At 38.3% G+C, this 18,730-nt stretch overlaps 1 protein-coding gene and 1 long non-coding RNA gene across 2 annotated transcripts in view; one reads left to right on the forward strand and one right to left on the reverse strand.

The window, feature by feature from the left end:
* The window catches only part of LOC138764115 (receptor-type tyrosine-protein phosphatase gamma-like), a 735,396-nt gene that overhangs the window by 623,331 nt on the left and 93,335 nt on the right, over nt 1-18,730 (reverse strand). The window contains exon 2 of the mRNA XM_069939515.1: nt 6,288-6,392. Within this exon, the coding sequence (XP_069795616.1) occupies nt 6,288-6,392 (105 nt within the window). The remainder of the gene's footprint in view (nt 1-6,287; nt 6,393-18,730) is intronic.
* Nucleotides 2,869-6,457, forward strand: LOC138764124 (uncharacterized). The gene is made up of 3 exons (XR_011357993.1): nt 2,869-2,920; nt 4,662-4,767; nt 5,419-6,457. It is a non-coding gene; the product is annotated as an uncharacterized lncRNA (long non-coding RNA).

Genomic DNA, 18,730 nt, shown 5'->3' on the forward strand with positions numbered 1-18,730 from the left:
GTTACTCCCTTTTACAATAGACAATCTTTCCTTTAGAGAATGGGAGTAAAAAGGGATCAAAAGAATAGAAAATTGTTTTTCAGGAAATAGATTATTATCCTTTGAACAAATGAAAGATAAATACAATATAACTCAAGATACAGTGCTGGCATATTACCAATTGAGATCCTACTTGAAGGACAAATTAGGAAGCAGTCTGAGGTTACCAGAGGGAAATAACTTTGAATATGTGATTACAGATACAATGATAATCAAAAGATTTATAACAAATATGTATATTAAACTTCAAGAAAAGGAGAATGAGGAAACAAATGGTAAAACTAAACAAAAATGGGAACAAGATTTAAATATAAAGATAAAAAAGGAAACATGAGAGAAGTTATGTTCTGGAACGATGAGAAATACAATAAATACGAGGTTACATATGATACAATATAACTGGATACACAGGCTGTACATTACACCTCAAAAGTTAAATAAATGGGAGCCAACAGTATCTGATAGATGTTTTCGATGTAAAAAAGAAATGGGAACAACAATTCATGCAATCTGGACATGTGAGAAAGTAGAAAAATTTTGGGAAGATCTAAACCAAATATTAAATAAAATTACAGAAAACAATATACCAAAGAATCCAGAGATCTTCCTCCTAAGTAACATAAAACACAAAGAATTTGGAATTGATTTGGAGGATGCACAAAAAAAATTTGTTAAGATAGCTCTAGCCGTAGCAAAAAAATGTATTATGTCAACCTGGAAATAGGAAGATAATTTGAAAATACAACAATGTTATATAGAAATGAATAAATGTATTCCATTAGAAAAAATAACATATAGTTTAAGAAATAATATTGAAATATTTGAACAAATATGGGAGCCTTACATGAAACACAATAGCGAAAACCTACCGGGGACATTCACTACCTAAATTAACGAAAGGAGAAGGAAATGAAAAGAACTGACTCAGTGGAATTTCTTGTTTATTTTTATTGAATGACAACATTGTTTGACTGGTTTAATGTATCCTAGATTTTGTACTTTAAATGGACGGGATGGGGGAGGTAGGGAGGGTGGGATGGGAGGAGGGAGGGGAGAAAATGGCACTGTATATATTTGAAAAGGAAAAAGTATGTATCATGGTTAATGTGGTTTATGGTGTGAAAAATAAAAAAATTTAAAAAAAACAAGCCTGCATGTAGCATTAAGTTCAAACCCACGTGTCATCACTGAATTTCTGAGACTGAACTTTGAACTGCCTTCACCCATGAGCCTTGAGCTGTAGTGGCTTGGGGTGTTCCACACACTCATAAGTATATTCGCACATAGTTGGAATTTAAGTTAGACAATTGTACGTAAATTTAGTTGTTTAAATAAGTTAGTTAAATTTGAGTAGGAGTTATATAATTATTGATTAATAATTAAAAATATTATTTTAAATTTATCACCATCTGGACTAATTTTTAAATTGCTGCTGCTATGTACATAACACACTTAAAAATATCTTACATATACAGTAGAACTCCGATTATCTGAAATTGGATTCTTCCAAATCCTCATTTATCTGAATTTAAAAAAAAATTTGGATAAATGATGATATCTGAAACAAATGAGAAATCCTCATTTATCCAAATTTTTTGGAGCCGAACTGATCAGGGTCATCAGGCTGCCGGGCAGGAGTGGAGACCTCGGGCTCCCGGCATTGAGTGCCGGCAGCCAGCAAATTTTTTGGTGAGAATTAAACATTATTTTAATGCTTAAAAAGCCTTCCCTTGTTGTTTGTTGTTGTTTAAGCATTGTTACAATTGATTTGCTGTTGCTACTGAGCTGTTTTAAAAAGGCCCGGTCCTGACCATTTTGGATAATTGGAGTTGTACTCTATTTGATTGTTGTTATTCCAGTCTATAACATCTGTCAAAAAAACTCCAGGCACCTGTGCATATTGAAAATTTGATTACTTCAAAAATGACACATTTTAAATTAAACCTCACTTGCTTGCTACAGGTTACTGAAAGATTCTTATGCCAAGTAATTCTGAATAAATATCTATGGCATTGAAATGATTCAAAAGCCATCATCATCCTGAGGAATACAGACATTTTTGCACAATGAAATTAATTTGAGACAAATTGATTTAATATGAATTTAAAGTCTATGGAAGTTTTAGTGTCTGAGTTATTTATTGTACTTTTTACAGAAGTAAATGGAGACATTAAAGCTGTCAAGGCTCTAGATTTTTTAAAGATGATGTATTATCATTTGAATATTAAATAATAAAAGCAGCACACAAATCATTTTCTTTTGTTCAATTCATACAAGGATATTGCTTTTCAAGTGACTGAGCTTTCAAGTCATATATTAAAGGGGGGAGAGGAATATGGTTGAGAAGGAAGCTGGGGAGTACGATTAAAATACAAACAAAATATTCAAACAGTGAGAAACTAGTCTCAAAGTGCATTTTATGATCCAAAGTCTTTTTATACTTTTCAATGCAACGAAGTCTCAGCTTAAACCCAGTGCAATTAAGTGTTTAAGAGTTTAAATCAGCTCGGTTTACAAGTACTCAAACCATGTCTTAAAATATTTGGGGTTAGAGTTAATTAAAAAAAAACACACACTGCAATTGAGAAAGCTTTCATCTTGTGGTCAAAAATAAACAATCAGTATGGACCAATATGATATAGATTCCACTGGGATTTGTATCATCTAATGGTTGAATTCAGTTTTACTTCTTCAAAAGTAAATGACAATATGTTAGCCGAACAGAAGTAGATGTCATTTGTTAAATACACTTCAAGAAGAAATAAAAAGCAGTTGCTAATGAGTAGAACTTTGCAGCAGTCTGATGTCATAATTATAATTCTACTTAGCTACAAATGGTTCTCACTAGTGACAATCACTATCCCACCGTTATCTAATTACGGTAAGTAACCTTAAACTTAAATTGTAAAATTAAACTTCAATGATTTGCAATTTTATTACAGTAATCAGTCAGAACCTTGGCAAAAAAAGTACCAATGTGATATTCCAAAAAATAAGTTTATAGATTCAAGGAATTTCTACTCATTCTTCAAGAGGGTGAACAACTCAATTTTTCAAGTGTTTTATACACACTTAAAGTTAACTTTGTACTTGCAGTGTTTTAAACAAGTGACAGATACTTCAAAAGGCCAGCCGTTGCTTTGCTCCACTGAGGCATAAATATCACAATCTCACTAATCTGCTTTGCTCCCTTGGTTTCGGGCAGATAGAATGATTCATCGACTGTTCATTCTGCAGGTTCACTTCACTTGTCAGTTCAAGTTAATAAAAAAAATCTAATTGCACATCTCTGATCAGGTGTAAATGCAGCATTACTACCTAGTGCACACATGTAGGAGATTCACTATAAATATTTGCCAAGCCTAGCACAAAAGCAGAGGTTTCTAGTTGTTGACCCAGTATATTGCAGTTGAAGTTTCTATTTCATCAATGCTCCTCCTTCCATTATCCAGACAAAAATGTATACGATCACCACTGGTTGTACAATATATAATCCATTTACAATTCCTAAAGGAATGAAGCAGTCCACGTCACAGGTAGCAAAACCTCAGCAATGTGCAAATAGCCTCACAAATAGCAAGTAATAAATCATAATCACATGAATATCCAATTGTTTATTTAACAGCATTACTAATTATCAAGTCTGTGTCAATATCCTGGGAATCACCACTGACCAAAAAAAATCAACAATATTAGCAATAGAAGCCCTGCATTGGGAGAGCAAATCAATGACTGGATATCCTGTGGTGAGTGACTCACTGGCTGACACCCAAAGCTTTTAAGGCAGAAAAAAAGTCAGTTGGATAATGGAACACTCTGACATCTGAATGAATGGAGCTCTAACAAAACTCAAGAACTTTGACACAAAGGACGAACCAACCTGCTTGATTCAAACCCCACCCTAAATACGTTTTCCCTCCATGATCACCATGCCTTGACTGTAGTCTATATCATCTACAAACTGTACCACAATCACTTGCTTTGTTTACTTCAATGGCATTTCCTAAACCTATCATCTTCACCAGCAGGAAGGACAAGCCCACTGCAGTTTCTTCTCCCAGTGGCACATGATTCTAACTCCTGCATTGCCATTGGGTCTATCAAGGTTCCATGATTTTACATGGTGAGTTAGAGGAGTGCATTGGTATATGAAGGTGGTTCACTACCACCTTCTCAGGAACAACTAAGCAAGGGGATTAAATGCTGGTCTTGCCAGTGATGTCAACAATTTAAAAAGAAAATATTAAAATGCAAGGATAACACAATGAACAAATCTAAAACTAAGACAATAAAATTATAATTGCACACAGATAATCCTGAGTAATAGATGATCAAAATACATTTTGAAACTTCATAACCTAAATAAGTTTGGCTGTCCTATTTTAAAATTTAATATCTTTGTGTATCTTTGGCTTGGTTTTGCGGGCGAAGATTTACGGAGGGGTATGTCCACGTCTGCTGCAGGCGAAGATTTACGGAGGGGTATGTCCACGTCTGCTGCAGGCTCGTTGGTGACTGACAAGTCCGATGCGGGACAGGCCTCAAATATTCACAAAGAAAATAAGCATATGAAACATCTTTTCTGAACTTTTCCGATCTGAAGAATCATCATCTTTCCTCAGGCAAATAAATATCAACAGGAAAATTGTTCAGTTTTGGCAGTTGGAAGTGACGTGATGGAATTCTCTTCCCTTTTCTGGAAGGGTAGAGACACAAAAGACCTCATAGGTAACATCAATTTTGTTGCAATTTATTGTTTCTGTAGTTATGTTAAGAAAAAATACTGGCAAATTCAAAGCTGATGAATTAACTTACATTCTCAGTTGAAGTTAAAAATCAAATTAACAAATCATGAGACCAATGTTGAAATGGCATTTGGACAGGCATGTAAACACTCAGGGAAAAGAGGAACATGGAAGATGATATAGGCAGTTTAAATTGGAGTCATGGTCTGCACAGACATTGTGGGCTGAAAGATCTCTTCCTGTTTCTTCACAAATTAGTTGATATGTGCCATAGCTTTGGAAACGAATAATGGGGACACCTTCTTGGGTGGGAAGAATAAAATGTTAACCTAGCTGAATGGCACCTGGAAGGAAGTGCAAGTTATTCTATTTGAACTGGCCACGTTCTGGCATGTTCAACATTAAGGCCAAGAACCAGATGAATGAGCTTTCAAAGAGTTCAAATCAAGAATCAAGAGGTCAGCGAAGAAAGCACTTACAGTTCTAAAATTAAAAGAAATTGAAATGTGTTCTGATTTTTTTTTTGCAAGATCCGATTATTAAAAAGCACAAAAAGATTGTCAAAACATATTAAAAGGATCTAATTTTCTCATTTGATCGAAAGTACGAATAACTTGTTTAAATTTTATTGCAGGAATTTGATTCATTCTTTGAACACAAACAGATGAGAAAGAATATTTATTTAGGAAGTTGCTAGAAAAAGCAATGACAAATAACAACAACTGAAAAGTATTTGGACCATTATAAAATTAAGAGTGCACAAGAATGAATGTGGGAGAATCCTCAGCTGTATTTTCCCCTCTGGTTCTGTCTATTTTGAATGAATTCCTGCATTATTGGTTATTAAAATAGGTTTACCATTAGATTATTCTCTGAGATAAATTGAAAGGTGATATTGAATTAAATGAGTGTCCAAAATAATGATCTTAAAAGCAGTCTCTCATGATATTAAACACACAAGTTCCTATTCAATATAAGCCTTCAATTTTTTGGATATTTGTCACATCATTAATGCTGGAAGAAACACACATGAAAACCACCACTTGTAATTTCAAACTGTGGAAATGACAAAAATACCTTGTTACTTTGTTTTGTCAGATGTCTTGCAAAGGTAAAATAAAACCAATAATAACCAGTTGTTTTTGTAAAGTTAATTCATGCAACACAAATTTATGTTAGGGGTCAGGGTGATGGTACAAATTCATCATCTTGAAGCACAGTATTTGAACCAGGTGTAACAAGGGCCATTACACTGTCTCTGAACATCTCTTTGGGCAAGATCAATACAAAAGTCATTTTTATCACATTGGGCCTTTGATCAGAAGACATGACTCATGTCTACTTTTAGAAACAAATATTCTGACTAGAAGCAAACAAATTTCTCAGGTGAGAATTTTTTTAAAAATTGGAAAAAAGGCATTTTACACAGGGAGGATTTTTTTTTCATGCTGTTAATCACAATAGAAATCTTTTACATATAATTCTTATTGAAATTACTCATACCTGAATAAGCCCAGTATGGTTCCCCGGATTCCCTACGTCTCCGTATATGAATGACATTTTCAAGTCTATTCTCCTGAAGTGATCCAACGTGATCTTCTGTCAAAGCTAAAAGAAAGAGGGTAGGGGTGAGGGGAGCAGAAGAAACATAATGTTAATTATTTATCTGGAATTGTGCTTGGCTTTCTGAGTTTTGTATATGTAACAATTTAAAAACATGAAAAACAAGTAAACAATAAAATCTTCTTTCTAATTATTATTTTAGTATGTTTGCTGTTTTGATCATCAATTAACTGCTATTAAAGTTTTATTTATTTATTTTCCATTAAAGGTACATTCCAGTAAATTTGTTTACTGACCACTGCTTTATTCACGAATGAAAAAAGAATGACAGAATACTGGATCAACTAAATATCTCAAGCAGCATCTGTAGAGACAAAACATTCAAATCGATACCTCAGGGTGAGACCTAACATCAGGGCAGAAAAAGAAAAATGATGGCCAGTTTCATTGACCATAGGAAGGATCGAGACTGATGTGAGTGGAGCCAGATGGTAGATGATAAAGGTTAGATAGAATGAGGAGGGCAGGTGATAGGTGGAAACCAATAAGGAGGTGATAATTAGCAGATGGAATCAAGTGGGAAAGGAGGAACCACTAGTCTCTGTCTTATCCTACTTTCTTGTAATGTTATTACTTGCTAATCCTTACTCTCAATTCTGACAGAGCAGAACTGCACAGATGTTGTGGGCTGAAAGACTTCTTCCTGTTTCTTATTACAGCACAGAAATCAGACTCTTCAGTCCTTCTAGTCTCTACCAGGCTATTATTTTGCCATCCCACTGACCTGCACCCAGCCCTCCATCCCTTTCCCATCCATATACCTGCCCAAATTTTTCTGAAACGTTAAAATTGAGCCAACATTCACCACAGCAGCTGGCAGCTCATTCCATGGTCTCACCAGTCTCTATGTGTGAAGAAATTCTCCCAAACTTTTTCCCTTTCACACTTAACACTATGTCCAATGGCTTATATCACAGCTAACCTCAATGGAAAAAGCCTACCTACTTGCATTTACTCTGCAGCAGACTTCAATGGGGATTTTATCTGAAGGGCACACCTGGCAATTGGATTCAAGTGACTCAGGCAGTTGGATTTGAAAAGCTCAGATCAGCAGAAAACTGATTGGGCAAGAGATCAAGTGATCTTGTGACATAGGGTGGTATTAATTCACTTCAACTCAGTAGTCCAGAGGGATAGCACTTTTTGGGTGAAGTTCCACACAGTACATGCAGCAGTGAGGAGGAAATTCACAATTAACTAGTTTTTATCTATGTTGGTGACGGAGATGTGATGCAATACACTGGACCGTATAAGATGATACGCAGGTCTCTCAAGTATTTTATTCTCGATATACAAGGCAAGAGAGAGTCTGTTAGCATCGAATATCTTAAAGTTGCTCATTTAGAGGATGAGGTTTTAGCTACATTGATGACCAGGAATGAACCAATTGTGCCAGTAAGCAGAAATACTACTACCTCTAATGGGGATAACACATCTCCACCTGCAACACCTTCACCTGTAAAAACAACAAGGTCTGGGAAAACTGGCCAGTTTATTATGCACAATATTTCAACATCTGAAGGGACTCTTGATATTATACATCCGCTATGCTACTTTTTTCTTGTTATTGATTGTTTGCACTCATACTAAATGCTCGTGATCTTGGAAGGGGCTATTGTAGCAGATTTCAACAGGGTTTATCTGAACGCTGCACCTGGCCATTGGAGTCAGGAGATTCAGGCAGTTGGATTTGAAAAGTTCAGATCAGCAGAAGGCTGATTGAGCAACAGAAATCAAGTGACACAGGGTGGTATTAATTCACTTCAACTCAACAGTCTCGAGAGATGGTACTATTGACTGGGGTCCACACAGTACATGCAGCAGTGAGTAGGAGATTTACAACTAACTACTTTTTAAAAAAAACTACAACTCCACCCAAACTCATCATAATTTTGAATGCCTCAATCAAATCTCCCCTCATTCTTCAATGTTCCAGGGAATAAAGTCCTAACACATTTAACCTTTCCTTGTAACTTAGTTCCTCAAGACCTGGCAATATCTAAATAAATCTTTTATTCACTCATACAATTTTATTGATTTCTTTCCTATAGTTAAGTGACCACAACTGTACACAGTACTCCAAGTTTGGTCTCTCCAATGTCTTGTATAACTTTACTATAACATCCCAACTCCTACACTCATTACTTTTAGTTTTCAGGCCAAGATGCTGAAAGCTCTCTTTACGACCCAATTTACTTTCATGGAATTACAGTGCCCTCCTGAATGTTTGGGAGAAAGAAACTTTTTTCCTTTATTTGCCCTTGTGCTCCACAATTTTAAATTTGTAATCAAACATTTCACATGTAATTAAAATGCACATTTCAGGTTTTATTAAAATATATTTGTATATATTTTTGTTTGACCATGTAGAAATTTCAGCACTTTTTATATGAAGTCTCCTCATTTCAGGGCACCATGATATCTTGGACATAGGAATCGTATGTATGATAAAGCAGTCATGTTAAGTACTTTGTTGCATACCCCTTTCATGCAATGACTGCTTGAAGACGGTGATTCATAAACATAACCAGGTGCTGATATCTTCTCTGGTGATGCTCTACCAAGATTCTACTACAGCCATCCTGCTTGTTTCGAGGGCTTATCCACTTGGGCATGCTCAATCAGAATTAGATCAGGTGATTGACTTGGCTATTCAAATATTTTCCAGTTTTTAGCTTTGAAAAACTCCTTTGTTGCTTCAGCAGTACGTTTGGGATCACTGTCTTGGTGTAGGATGAAGTGTCATCCAATGAGTTTGGAGGAAATTGCTCGAACTTTAGCAGATAAGATGTTTCTATGCATCTCAGAGTTCATTTTGCTACTGTCATCCATGGTTAAATCATCAATGAAGACAAGTATACCAGTAACTGTGGCACCCATACATGCCCAGAACTTAACACCCCGACCACCATGTTTTGCAGATGAGGTGGCATGATTTGGATCTTGGGGAGGTCCTTTATGCCTCTACTCTTTGCTCTTCCCCTTCCTCTGATACAGGTGAATCTTGGTCTCATCTGTCCACAAAACTTTTTTTCCAGAATTCTGCAACCTCTTTTAAATACTTCTTAGCAAACTGTAATCTGGCCATCCTGTTTCTGGGGCTAACTAGTCATTTGCATCTAGTAGTGTGGCCTCTGTATTTCTGTTCATGAAGTCTTCTGCGGACAGCAGTCCATTCCTTTCTACATGACGAGTGTTTCCGATTTGGGGATTTTTGTTCATTTTGATGAGAATTCTTCTGTTATCAGCAGTGGAGGTCTGCCTCGGCCTACCAGTCCCTTTACGATTCCTAAGCCCACCAGTTCACTCTTATGATGTTTGAAACTGACGTTTTTGTAATCCTAAGGTTTGGGCAATGTCTCTTACTGTTTTATTCTTGTTTTTCAGTCTCATAACAGCTTCTTTGACTTTCATTGGCAGGAGTCTGGTCCTCATGTTGGAAAATGACAACTACAGACTCCAAAGACAATTGAAAGCTTAAAAGCAAGTCTAGCTCTCTTATATCTGCACCAATGAAGCAATTTAATGTTACCTGAGTAATCACAAACACCCATGAAGCCAAATGCCCCAAACATTATGGTGCCCTGAAATGGGGGAAATTATGTATATAAAGTGCTGTACTCTCTATACAGTCAAACCAAAATGTATACAAATAACTTTGAATAAAATCAAGAACGTGCACTTTAATCACATGTCAATTGTTTGATTACAAATTAAAAACTGTGGAGCACAGGTGCAAATAAAAGAAAAATGTGTCTGTCACAAACATTATGGATGACATTATGTATCTGTATTCCCAGATCCCTCTGTTCCAATGCACTCCTCAGTGTTCCAATATTGACCATGTATGCCTTACCTTGGTTTGTCCTTCCAAAATGCAACATCCACATTTGTCTGTATTAGATTTCATCTCCCAATTTGTAGTCCATTTTCAAGCTAGTCCAGATCACACTGCCAGCCTTGAAAGCATTCCTCTCTATCCACTGCACCTTCAATCTTTATGTCATCTGCAAATTTCAGATACAATTTACCATATTATCATCCAGGTCATTGATATGGATGACAAACAACATTGGACCCAGTGCTGATCCTTGAGGCACACCACTCATCACAGGCCTTTAGTCAGAGAGGCAATCATCTATTACCAATCTCTGGTTTCTCCGACAAAGCCAATGTCGAAACCAGGAGAGTATCTGACCATAAAAATTAAGCAACTGAACCTTCCTAACTAATCTCCCATGTCGGATCTTGTCAAGGGCCTTACTGAAGTTCATGTAGACAACATCTACAGCCTTTCCATCATCAACTTTCCTGGTAATCTACTTGAAAAACACTAAGATGAGTTAAACACGACTTATCATCCTCACCTTCCTTAATCAGTTCAGAACTAACCAGATACTGTACTTGTATATCCAATCTCCTAGAACACTCCTATAAATTACCTACTACTGATGTCAGGCTCACTGGTCAATATGTTCCTGGGTTATTTTTGGAGCCTTTTTTCAAAAATAAAACAATATGAGCTATACTCCAATTCTCCGGCACCTTACCTATAGCTAAGGATGTTTTAAATACATCTGCCATGGCCACTGCAATTTCTGCACATGCTCCCTCAAGGTCTGAGGGAATATCTCGTCAAGCCATGGGGATTTATCTACCTTTATTCACTTTAAGTCAGCAAGCACTGGATAGGTTTCATGACCTTGGTGTTTGCCTCCTTTCCCTAGGCTCTGCACCAGTTTCTTGAATAAATACAAATGCGAAAAAAAGCTTTTAACATCTTCTCCTATCTCTTTTGGCTCCATATTTTGCTAACTATTCTGATCTTCAAGAGGCCCGACTCTGTTCCTTCCTATCCTTTTGCTTTTAGTGTGTCCTTGTAAAAGTTCTGAGGATTTTCTTCAATTTGTCCACCAAAGCAACCTCATGTTTTCTCTCACCCTCCTGATTTCCCTCCCACGTTTTTTCCTGCATTTTTAAAATATACTCAAGTACCTCACGCTCCTTGTGGCCTAAAACTGTGATACACCTCTCTCTCTTTTCTGACCAGATCCCAAATATCCCCCCTGAAAACCAAGGTTCATTATGCCTTTTAACTTTTCCTTTAATCACGACATGGAGATGTGGGGGGGCTGGTAATCATGGTGGGGAGCTGGCTGATGGAGGACCTCAGTTTTCTTCAGGCTGACTTCCAGGCCAAACATTTTGGCAGTTTCCGCAAAGCAGGACGTCAAGCGCTGAAGAGCTGGCTCTGAATGGGCAACTAAAGCGGCATCGTCTGCAAAGAGTAGTTCACGGACAAGTTTCTCTTGTGTCTTGGTGTGAGCTTGCAGGCGCCTCAGATTGAAGAGACTGCCATCCGTGCGGTACCGGATGTAAACAGCGTCTTCATTGTTGGGGTCTTTCATGGCTTGGTTCAGCATCATGCTGAAGAAGATTGAAAAGAGGGTTGGTGCCAGAACACAGCCTTGCTTCACGCCATTGTTAATGGAGAAGGGTTCAGAGAGCTCATTGCTGTATCTGACCCGACCTTGTTGGTTTTCGTGCAGTTGGATAATCATGTTGAGGAACTTTGGGGGACATCCGATGCGCTCTAGTATTTGCCAAAGCCCTTTCCTGCTCACGGTGTCGAAGGCTTTGGTGAGGTCAACAAAGGTGATGTAGAGTCCTTTGTTTTGTTCTCTGCATTTTTCTTGGAGCTGTCTGAGGGCAAAGACCATGTCAGTAGTTCCTCTGTTTGCGCGAAAGCCGCACTGTGATTCTGGGAGAATATTCTCGGCGACACTAGGTTTTATTCTATTTAGTAGGATCCTAGCGAAGATTTTGCCTGCAATGGAGAGCAACGTGATTCCCCTGTAGTTTGAGCAGTCTGATTTCTCGCCTTTGTTTTTGTACAGGGTGATGATGGTGGCATCACGAAGATCTTGAGGCAGTTTACCTTGGTCCCAACAAAGCTTGAAAAACTCATGCAGTTTGGCATGCAGAGTTTTGCCGCCAGCCTTCCAGACTTCTGGGGGGATTCCATCCATACCTGCTGCTTTGCCACTTTTCAGTTGTTCGATTGCCTTATATGTCTCATCCAGGGTGGGAACCTCATCCAGCTCTAGCCTTAGGGGCTGTTGAGGGAGCTGGAGCAGGGCGGAATCTTGGACTGAGCGGTTGGCACTGAAAAGAGATTGGAAGTGTTCTGACCATCGGTTGAGGATGGAGATCTTGTCGCTGAGGAGGACTTTGCCGTCTGAGCTGCGCAGCGGGCTTTGGACTTGGGGTGACACAAAACTCAAAACGGTCAACCAGTTTACCTATCTCGGCTGCACCATTTCATCAGATGCAAGGATCGACAATGAGATAGACAACAGACTCGCCAAGGCAAATAGCGCCTTTGGAAGACTACACAAAAGAGTCTGGAAAAACAACCAACTGAAAAACCTCACAAAGATAAGCGTATACAGAGCCGTTGTCATACCCACACTCCTGTTCGGCTCCGAATCATGGGTCCTCTACCGGCACCACCTACGGCTCCTAGAACGCTTCCACCAGCGTTGTCTCCGCTCCATCCTCAACATCCATTGGAGCGCTTACATCCCTAACGTCGAAGTACTCGAGATGGCAGAGGTCGACAGCATCGAGTCCACGCTGCTGAAGATCCAGCTGCGCTGGATGGGTCACGTCTCCAGAATGGAGGACCATCGCCTTCCCAAGATCGTGTTATATGGCGAGCTCTCCACTGGCCACCGTGACAGAGGTGCACCAAAGAAAAGGTACAAGGACTGCCTAAAGAAATCTCTTGGTGCCTGCCACATTGACCACCACCAGTGGGCTGATAACGCCTCAAACCGTGCATCTTGGCGCCTCACAGTTTGGCGGGCAGCAACCTCCTTTGAAGAAGACCACAGAGCCCACCTCACTGACAAAAGGCAAAGGAGGAAAAACCCAACACCCAACCCCAACCAACCAATTTTCCCCTGCAACCGCTGCAATCGTGTCTGCCTGTCCCGCATCGGACTTGTCAGCCACAAACGAGTCTGCAGCTGACGTGGACTTTTTACCCCCTCCATAGATCTTCGTCCGCGAAGCCAAGCCAAAGAAGAAGAATCACGACAGGAACCTACAAACTCTGTCCTCTCAAATTTTCACTTTGGAAGGGCTTCCATTTACCAAGCACATCCTTGCCAGAAAACAACCTAGCCCAATCCACCTTTTTAGATCCTTTCTCATTTCCTCCAATTTAAAATCTCAACCCGAGGCCCAGACCTACCATCCATATTTATCTTGAAACTATTGGCATTAGGATCACTAGAACCAAGGATTTAGAAAACTTTCCTGAACACATTTGACGGACTTTAAGCCACCTGTCCCCTTTACAGAATGAGAGTCCCAGTCATTATCTATAAAGTTAAAATCACGTCGAATCTGTGCAAGTCGTTGCCAGATATAGCTGTGAAGGCCAAGTTATTTGAAGTGGTGGATAATAGGTTCTTGATGAGTAAGGGTTATAGGGATAAGGAAGTAGAATGGGGTTGAGAGGAAATGTACACCAGCCAAATTTGAATAGTGGGACAGACATGATGCGCCAAACAGCTCAATTCTGCTCCTACATCTCATGGTCTCATGTCGTATCCTGACCCAAAATATACACTTGCACCTTTTGCATCAACAGACACTCCTTAACCCTCTGAATTCTTTCAAAATGGTGTTTCTTTATCCAGATTCCAGCATCTTCAGTCTCTTTTGCTTTCTTAGATTACCAGAATATAATACAATTGCATGCTTTTGCCCCATTCTCGAGATTTATTTCCCCCATCCTTCAGATATCTATTACCCTCTCTATTTTGACAAGGAAAGTTCTTTCCAATATATAAGTTTGATTTAGTAGCCATGTGTGTCATGATAATGAATATGTATGAGATGTACCGGAAGTCACGTGGTATGAGAGAGAGATAGGAACACAAGCAGGAGAACAAAGGAAACCGGAGAATAAAAAGACACTAAGAAGTTTACCTGATAAAACTTGTGTTTAATGTTTTATTAACTTCATATTTCGGGCCACAAATGTGACATTGGCGACGAGGATGAAAGAAGCTTGAAGAAAATTAAAGACTAAACAAGATTACAGAGGTTTACAGACAACTTCAAGGTGATAAGAATTTTCTCTTTGACTCAGTACTTTTGGGGCTGGAATATTTCCTCATGGCTGGTGCAAACGGTGACTTTCTAACACATAGTGGAATTGCTCATTTTGACCCAACGGGTGATGCAAGCACTGTAAGTGTGAAGTGGAAGGCATGGCTGGAAGAATTTGAATCCTATGCCGACAGTCGTGGCCTATTTCTAGATACCGGTACAGTTGAACAAAAAGTGCAGAGAAGGGCGTTACTTCTTTTCACTGCTGGTCCCGCAGTTTGGGAAACATTTAAGACACTTTTGAATGCCAGAAATAAAGGAAATCCGAGACGACCAGGAGATGAGGGACCACGATGCTGAAAAGAAAGGTGCAGCAAAGCTGTACACAGATTCGAAACGTGGAGCCAAGTACTCAGACATCATGCCAGGAGATAATGTTCTAGTGAGGCATGAAACTGGTGGTAAGCTAGACACACCTTATTACCATCAACCCTATACTGTCGAATCCAGAAGTGGCAGTATGGTGACAGTCAAGTCTCCGACTGGAGGGGGGGCGTGGCAAGATGGCGTAGGGAGCGGACGTGCATTCCCAGTCTCCCCCAGGCAGTTATATAAATACCCGTTTTAAGAATATTTCTTTTCTGTTAACAGTCTTTGTTTTGTTTATCAATTGTTTTTAGTTTAAAATGGCAACAAAGATTAAGGAAAATAGAGTTCAAATACAGAACAAAACTACACTCTCCGACTTTGGAAGAAACTCGGCCTACTTGCCCAGACAGAACCACGGAGTCAAGGCTGGAATTTTCTTAAGCACGGAGCTCATTAATTGGACTGTCAGATAAGCTGGCCTTGGACACCCCTCTGAAAGATGGTGATGAATATTGATTTGAAATGTTTTATGAAGATAAATTGCAGTAATTGGCATTGGTTGCCCGTGAGTTTTAAAAATCCAGATAACATTAAAGTTTATTAGTGATTTTTTTTGGATGGAATATCGGAAGGATGAATTTATTATTTATAAATGCAGAACAAAATTACATTCTTTGACTTTGGAAGAAATTTGACCTATTTGCCCAGACAGAGCCGGAGTTGGTGCTGGAATTTTCTCAAGAACAGAACTTATTAAAGTTGATTTCGGACTCCTTTTTGAAAGATGGCGACGAATGTTGATTTGAAATATTTGAAATATTTTCTGAAGATAAACATATATATGGAACTCCTTGACCTGCAATAAGGTTTATCAGTGATTTTTTTTGGATGGAATATTGGAAGAGTGAATTTATTATCTGTGAGTATGCATACATTGCAAACAGATTTTAATAGTTTTGAAAAGGTTTTTTTTTAAACTAAACAACAAGATCAGTTTAATATTGAGAAAATTGGAAAAAACGGAAACTTTATTATTAAATTTGGAAATTCAGTAGAAAGAAACTATGAACAAGATTGATGATTTATAAAATTAAAGTCGAAGGAGCAATGTCCAAGAAGAGTTAAAAATTTTGAATATGTTTTTCTTGAAAATAAACAATAATTTCAACTTAACATTGAGAAGATTGACAAAGTGGAAAATTTGGTATTAAATTGGGAAACACAGAAGAAAGAACTTATGAATAACATTGATGCTTTAGAAGATCAAGACCGAAGGAATTATGTTCAAGAAAATTTTAAAAGATTTGAAAAAAACTTTTTTTGAAAGTAAGCTACAAATTCAACTTGAGACTGAGAAGAATGGAAGATTCGGTGTTGAACTGAGATGTTCAGAGGTCTTTTAATTCAGTGGATGAAATTCAGGAAGACTTGAAAAAAAAATAAAAAAAAACTTTTATTGATTGTAAACAATGTTTAACTCAGTGTTGGGAGGGTGGAAAGGGTGCAAAATTTAATATCAAGTTTGGATTTTCAAAAAAAAGAGTTTATGAATAAGATTGGTTAAATTGATGGACCGGGGTTTTATGGATATAAGAAATTATGATTTTTTGGTTTATACGTGTATTTTGTCTGCCTGGGGGGGGGGGGGGGAGGGGGTGGTACTTCTGCTCCCGAAAGTCATATGCCACTTGTGGTTTATACCACACCCATTTGGGTTTTTGGGAATTAACCACCACAAGGTGGTTTCCTAAGGGGTTAGGGGAGGTGGGGGGGGGGTGAAAATTTGAAAATTATTTAGTATCTATTATGTAATATTATACTAAGTCAATTTGAAATGAATGTATGGAGATATTATAAATAAATTTCAAAAAAAAAAGTCTCCGACTGGAGTCCTGTATAAGAGAAATGTATCAAGTGTAAAAAGGTACCAGTCCAGAGATACATCGAGCGAAGAGGTTGAAAGCCCAATACGAAATGCTGAAACTGAGAGACCTGATGATGTTCCAGAGGCAGTTACCAGCACTCCTGATGAAGTGACTAGAGCGCCAGAAACACCCGAAGCCGTGGCAAGCAGTATTTCCGATGCCGAGAGTGAACAACCGAGAAGCGACGACAATATCGCAAGCAGGCCGAAACGAAACCGGAAACCGCCCAAACGATACGAAGACTTTGTGCCATAGTTTTAATAAGACCTTTGGGACAGTATTTTAATCTTATATCATAAAGTGCATGTATGAGTGCTGTAGGAAGTAAATTTTATGTAGTTGAGTTATAGTATTACCATTAGTTACGATCTTTCTATGTTTCCGAGGGATATTGGTAAGTGAAGGTAAAGTTTATTTCTGATTAAAGGAGGGATGTCATGATAATGAATATGTATGAGATGTACCGGAAGTCACGTGGTATGAGAGAGAGATAGAAACACAAGCAGGAGAACAAAGGAAACCGGAGAATAAAAAGACACTAAGAAGTTTACCTGATAAAACTTGTGTTTAATGTTTTATTAACTTCACATTTCGGGCCACAAATGTGACAATGTGTACCTTGAACATTGAGTATTGTTAAATTTCTAAGTAGGTTACAGCTAAAATAATGACCACGCCAAACAATAATTTAATACACCATTAGAATAACCAACAAAATTCTTGTGTCTCCAATTGTGAACAACCAAGAAGAGAAATCATAGTGTTAATATTCAAAACACATTGAGATTTTCATTCTTTTTACATGGGAGTTGAAAACAAATCGTGCAATTTATGAGAAAGAAAATTAGTTGATGAAATTTCCAGAGTACATCTAGCAACCCCTCTTGAATGAAATACAACGAGACGTTGCAGACTCCAAGGGATGAGCGGACTGGTGTAGGACAAAAGCAGTGGGAATATACACCCTGCTGAGGAGAAGCCTTTGAGATAATCCTATGGGGAAGGTGACAAAGGCAGTGGACCAGTGAGAGGCTCAGCAGTAGAAGGACTTATACAGGTATCAGAACCAGGATTTGAGAGGGTACTGAGGGCAAGAATGGCTCCAAAAGGGGCCTCGGGTGCTGAAATGTATTGGAGATTCAGATCTGGGAGCTCAGGTTTGCCAATGGAATGAACAGGCTGTAGAGGCAGTGAAGCCCTGGAAGCAAATCCACCATGCATCTGTACAATGTACTTCTACTTATAACTACAAATTCTTTCACTCAGACTCAGCAAATGTACGATCTGCCAAAATCGCAGATCACTTGCAGCAAGGACACCAAATGTGAAACCGATCCCCAGGCCATTCTAGCATGTCAACATTAGCTACTGTCAGAACAGTCTGAGAAATTTTCTCCTTTAGATGGACATTTATTCTAAATGTATTGAGATAAAACATGACCCATGCTGCATGATGGATAACATTATCGAAGAGCTCAAATCTATATCTGCAACACATGGTCTCTCTGAGGAGGCCATATTCGATAATCGCCTGCAATTTTAATTTCACCTGCTTATCGTTCAGCCTTAAAAGCATATATTGAGTAATCTGTAAAGTGAAAAGGGTTCAAAGAAGGCAAGTCGTGCAAACAGATCAGATCTCACTATGAAATATCAGCCTCCAGAGTTTCTATTGAGTTATAAATTAATATTGTACTCCTCAATCGAGCAATTTCCTGAAGGAATGCTGAAGCATAGAAGTTCACGTACAACCCTGAGATTTTTTTTTCCCTAAGCGCTAGGTAGTTATCGGTAGTGTAAGTTGTACTAAGATACACATACAAGAGAGAAATGTAAACAAATAAATGTAAATGAACTGACTGTGGAAAGCAGAAAAAATTATTCAGTAATAAATAATGTGCAAAG

The sequence above is a fragment of the Narcine bancroftii genome, chromosome 5 (assembly GCF_036971445.1).
Source record: "Narcine bancroftii isolate sNarBan1 chromosome 5, sNarBan1.hap1, whole genome shotgun sequence".
In the NCBI taxonomy this organism is placed as follows: domain Eukaryota; kingdom Metazoa; phylum Chordata; class Chondrichthyes; order Torpediniformes; family Narcinidae; genus Narcine; species Narcine bancroftii.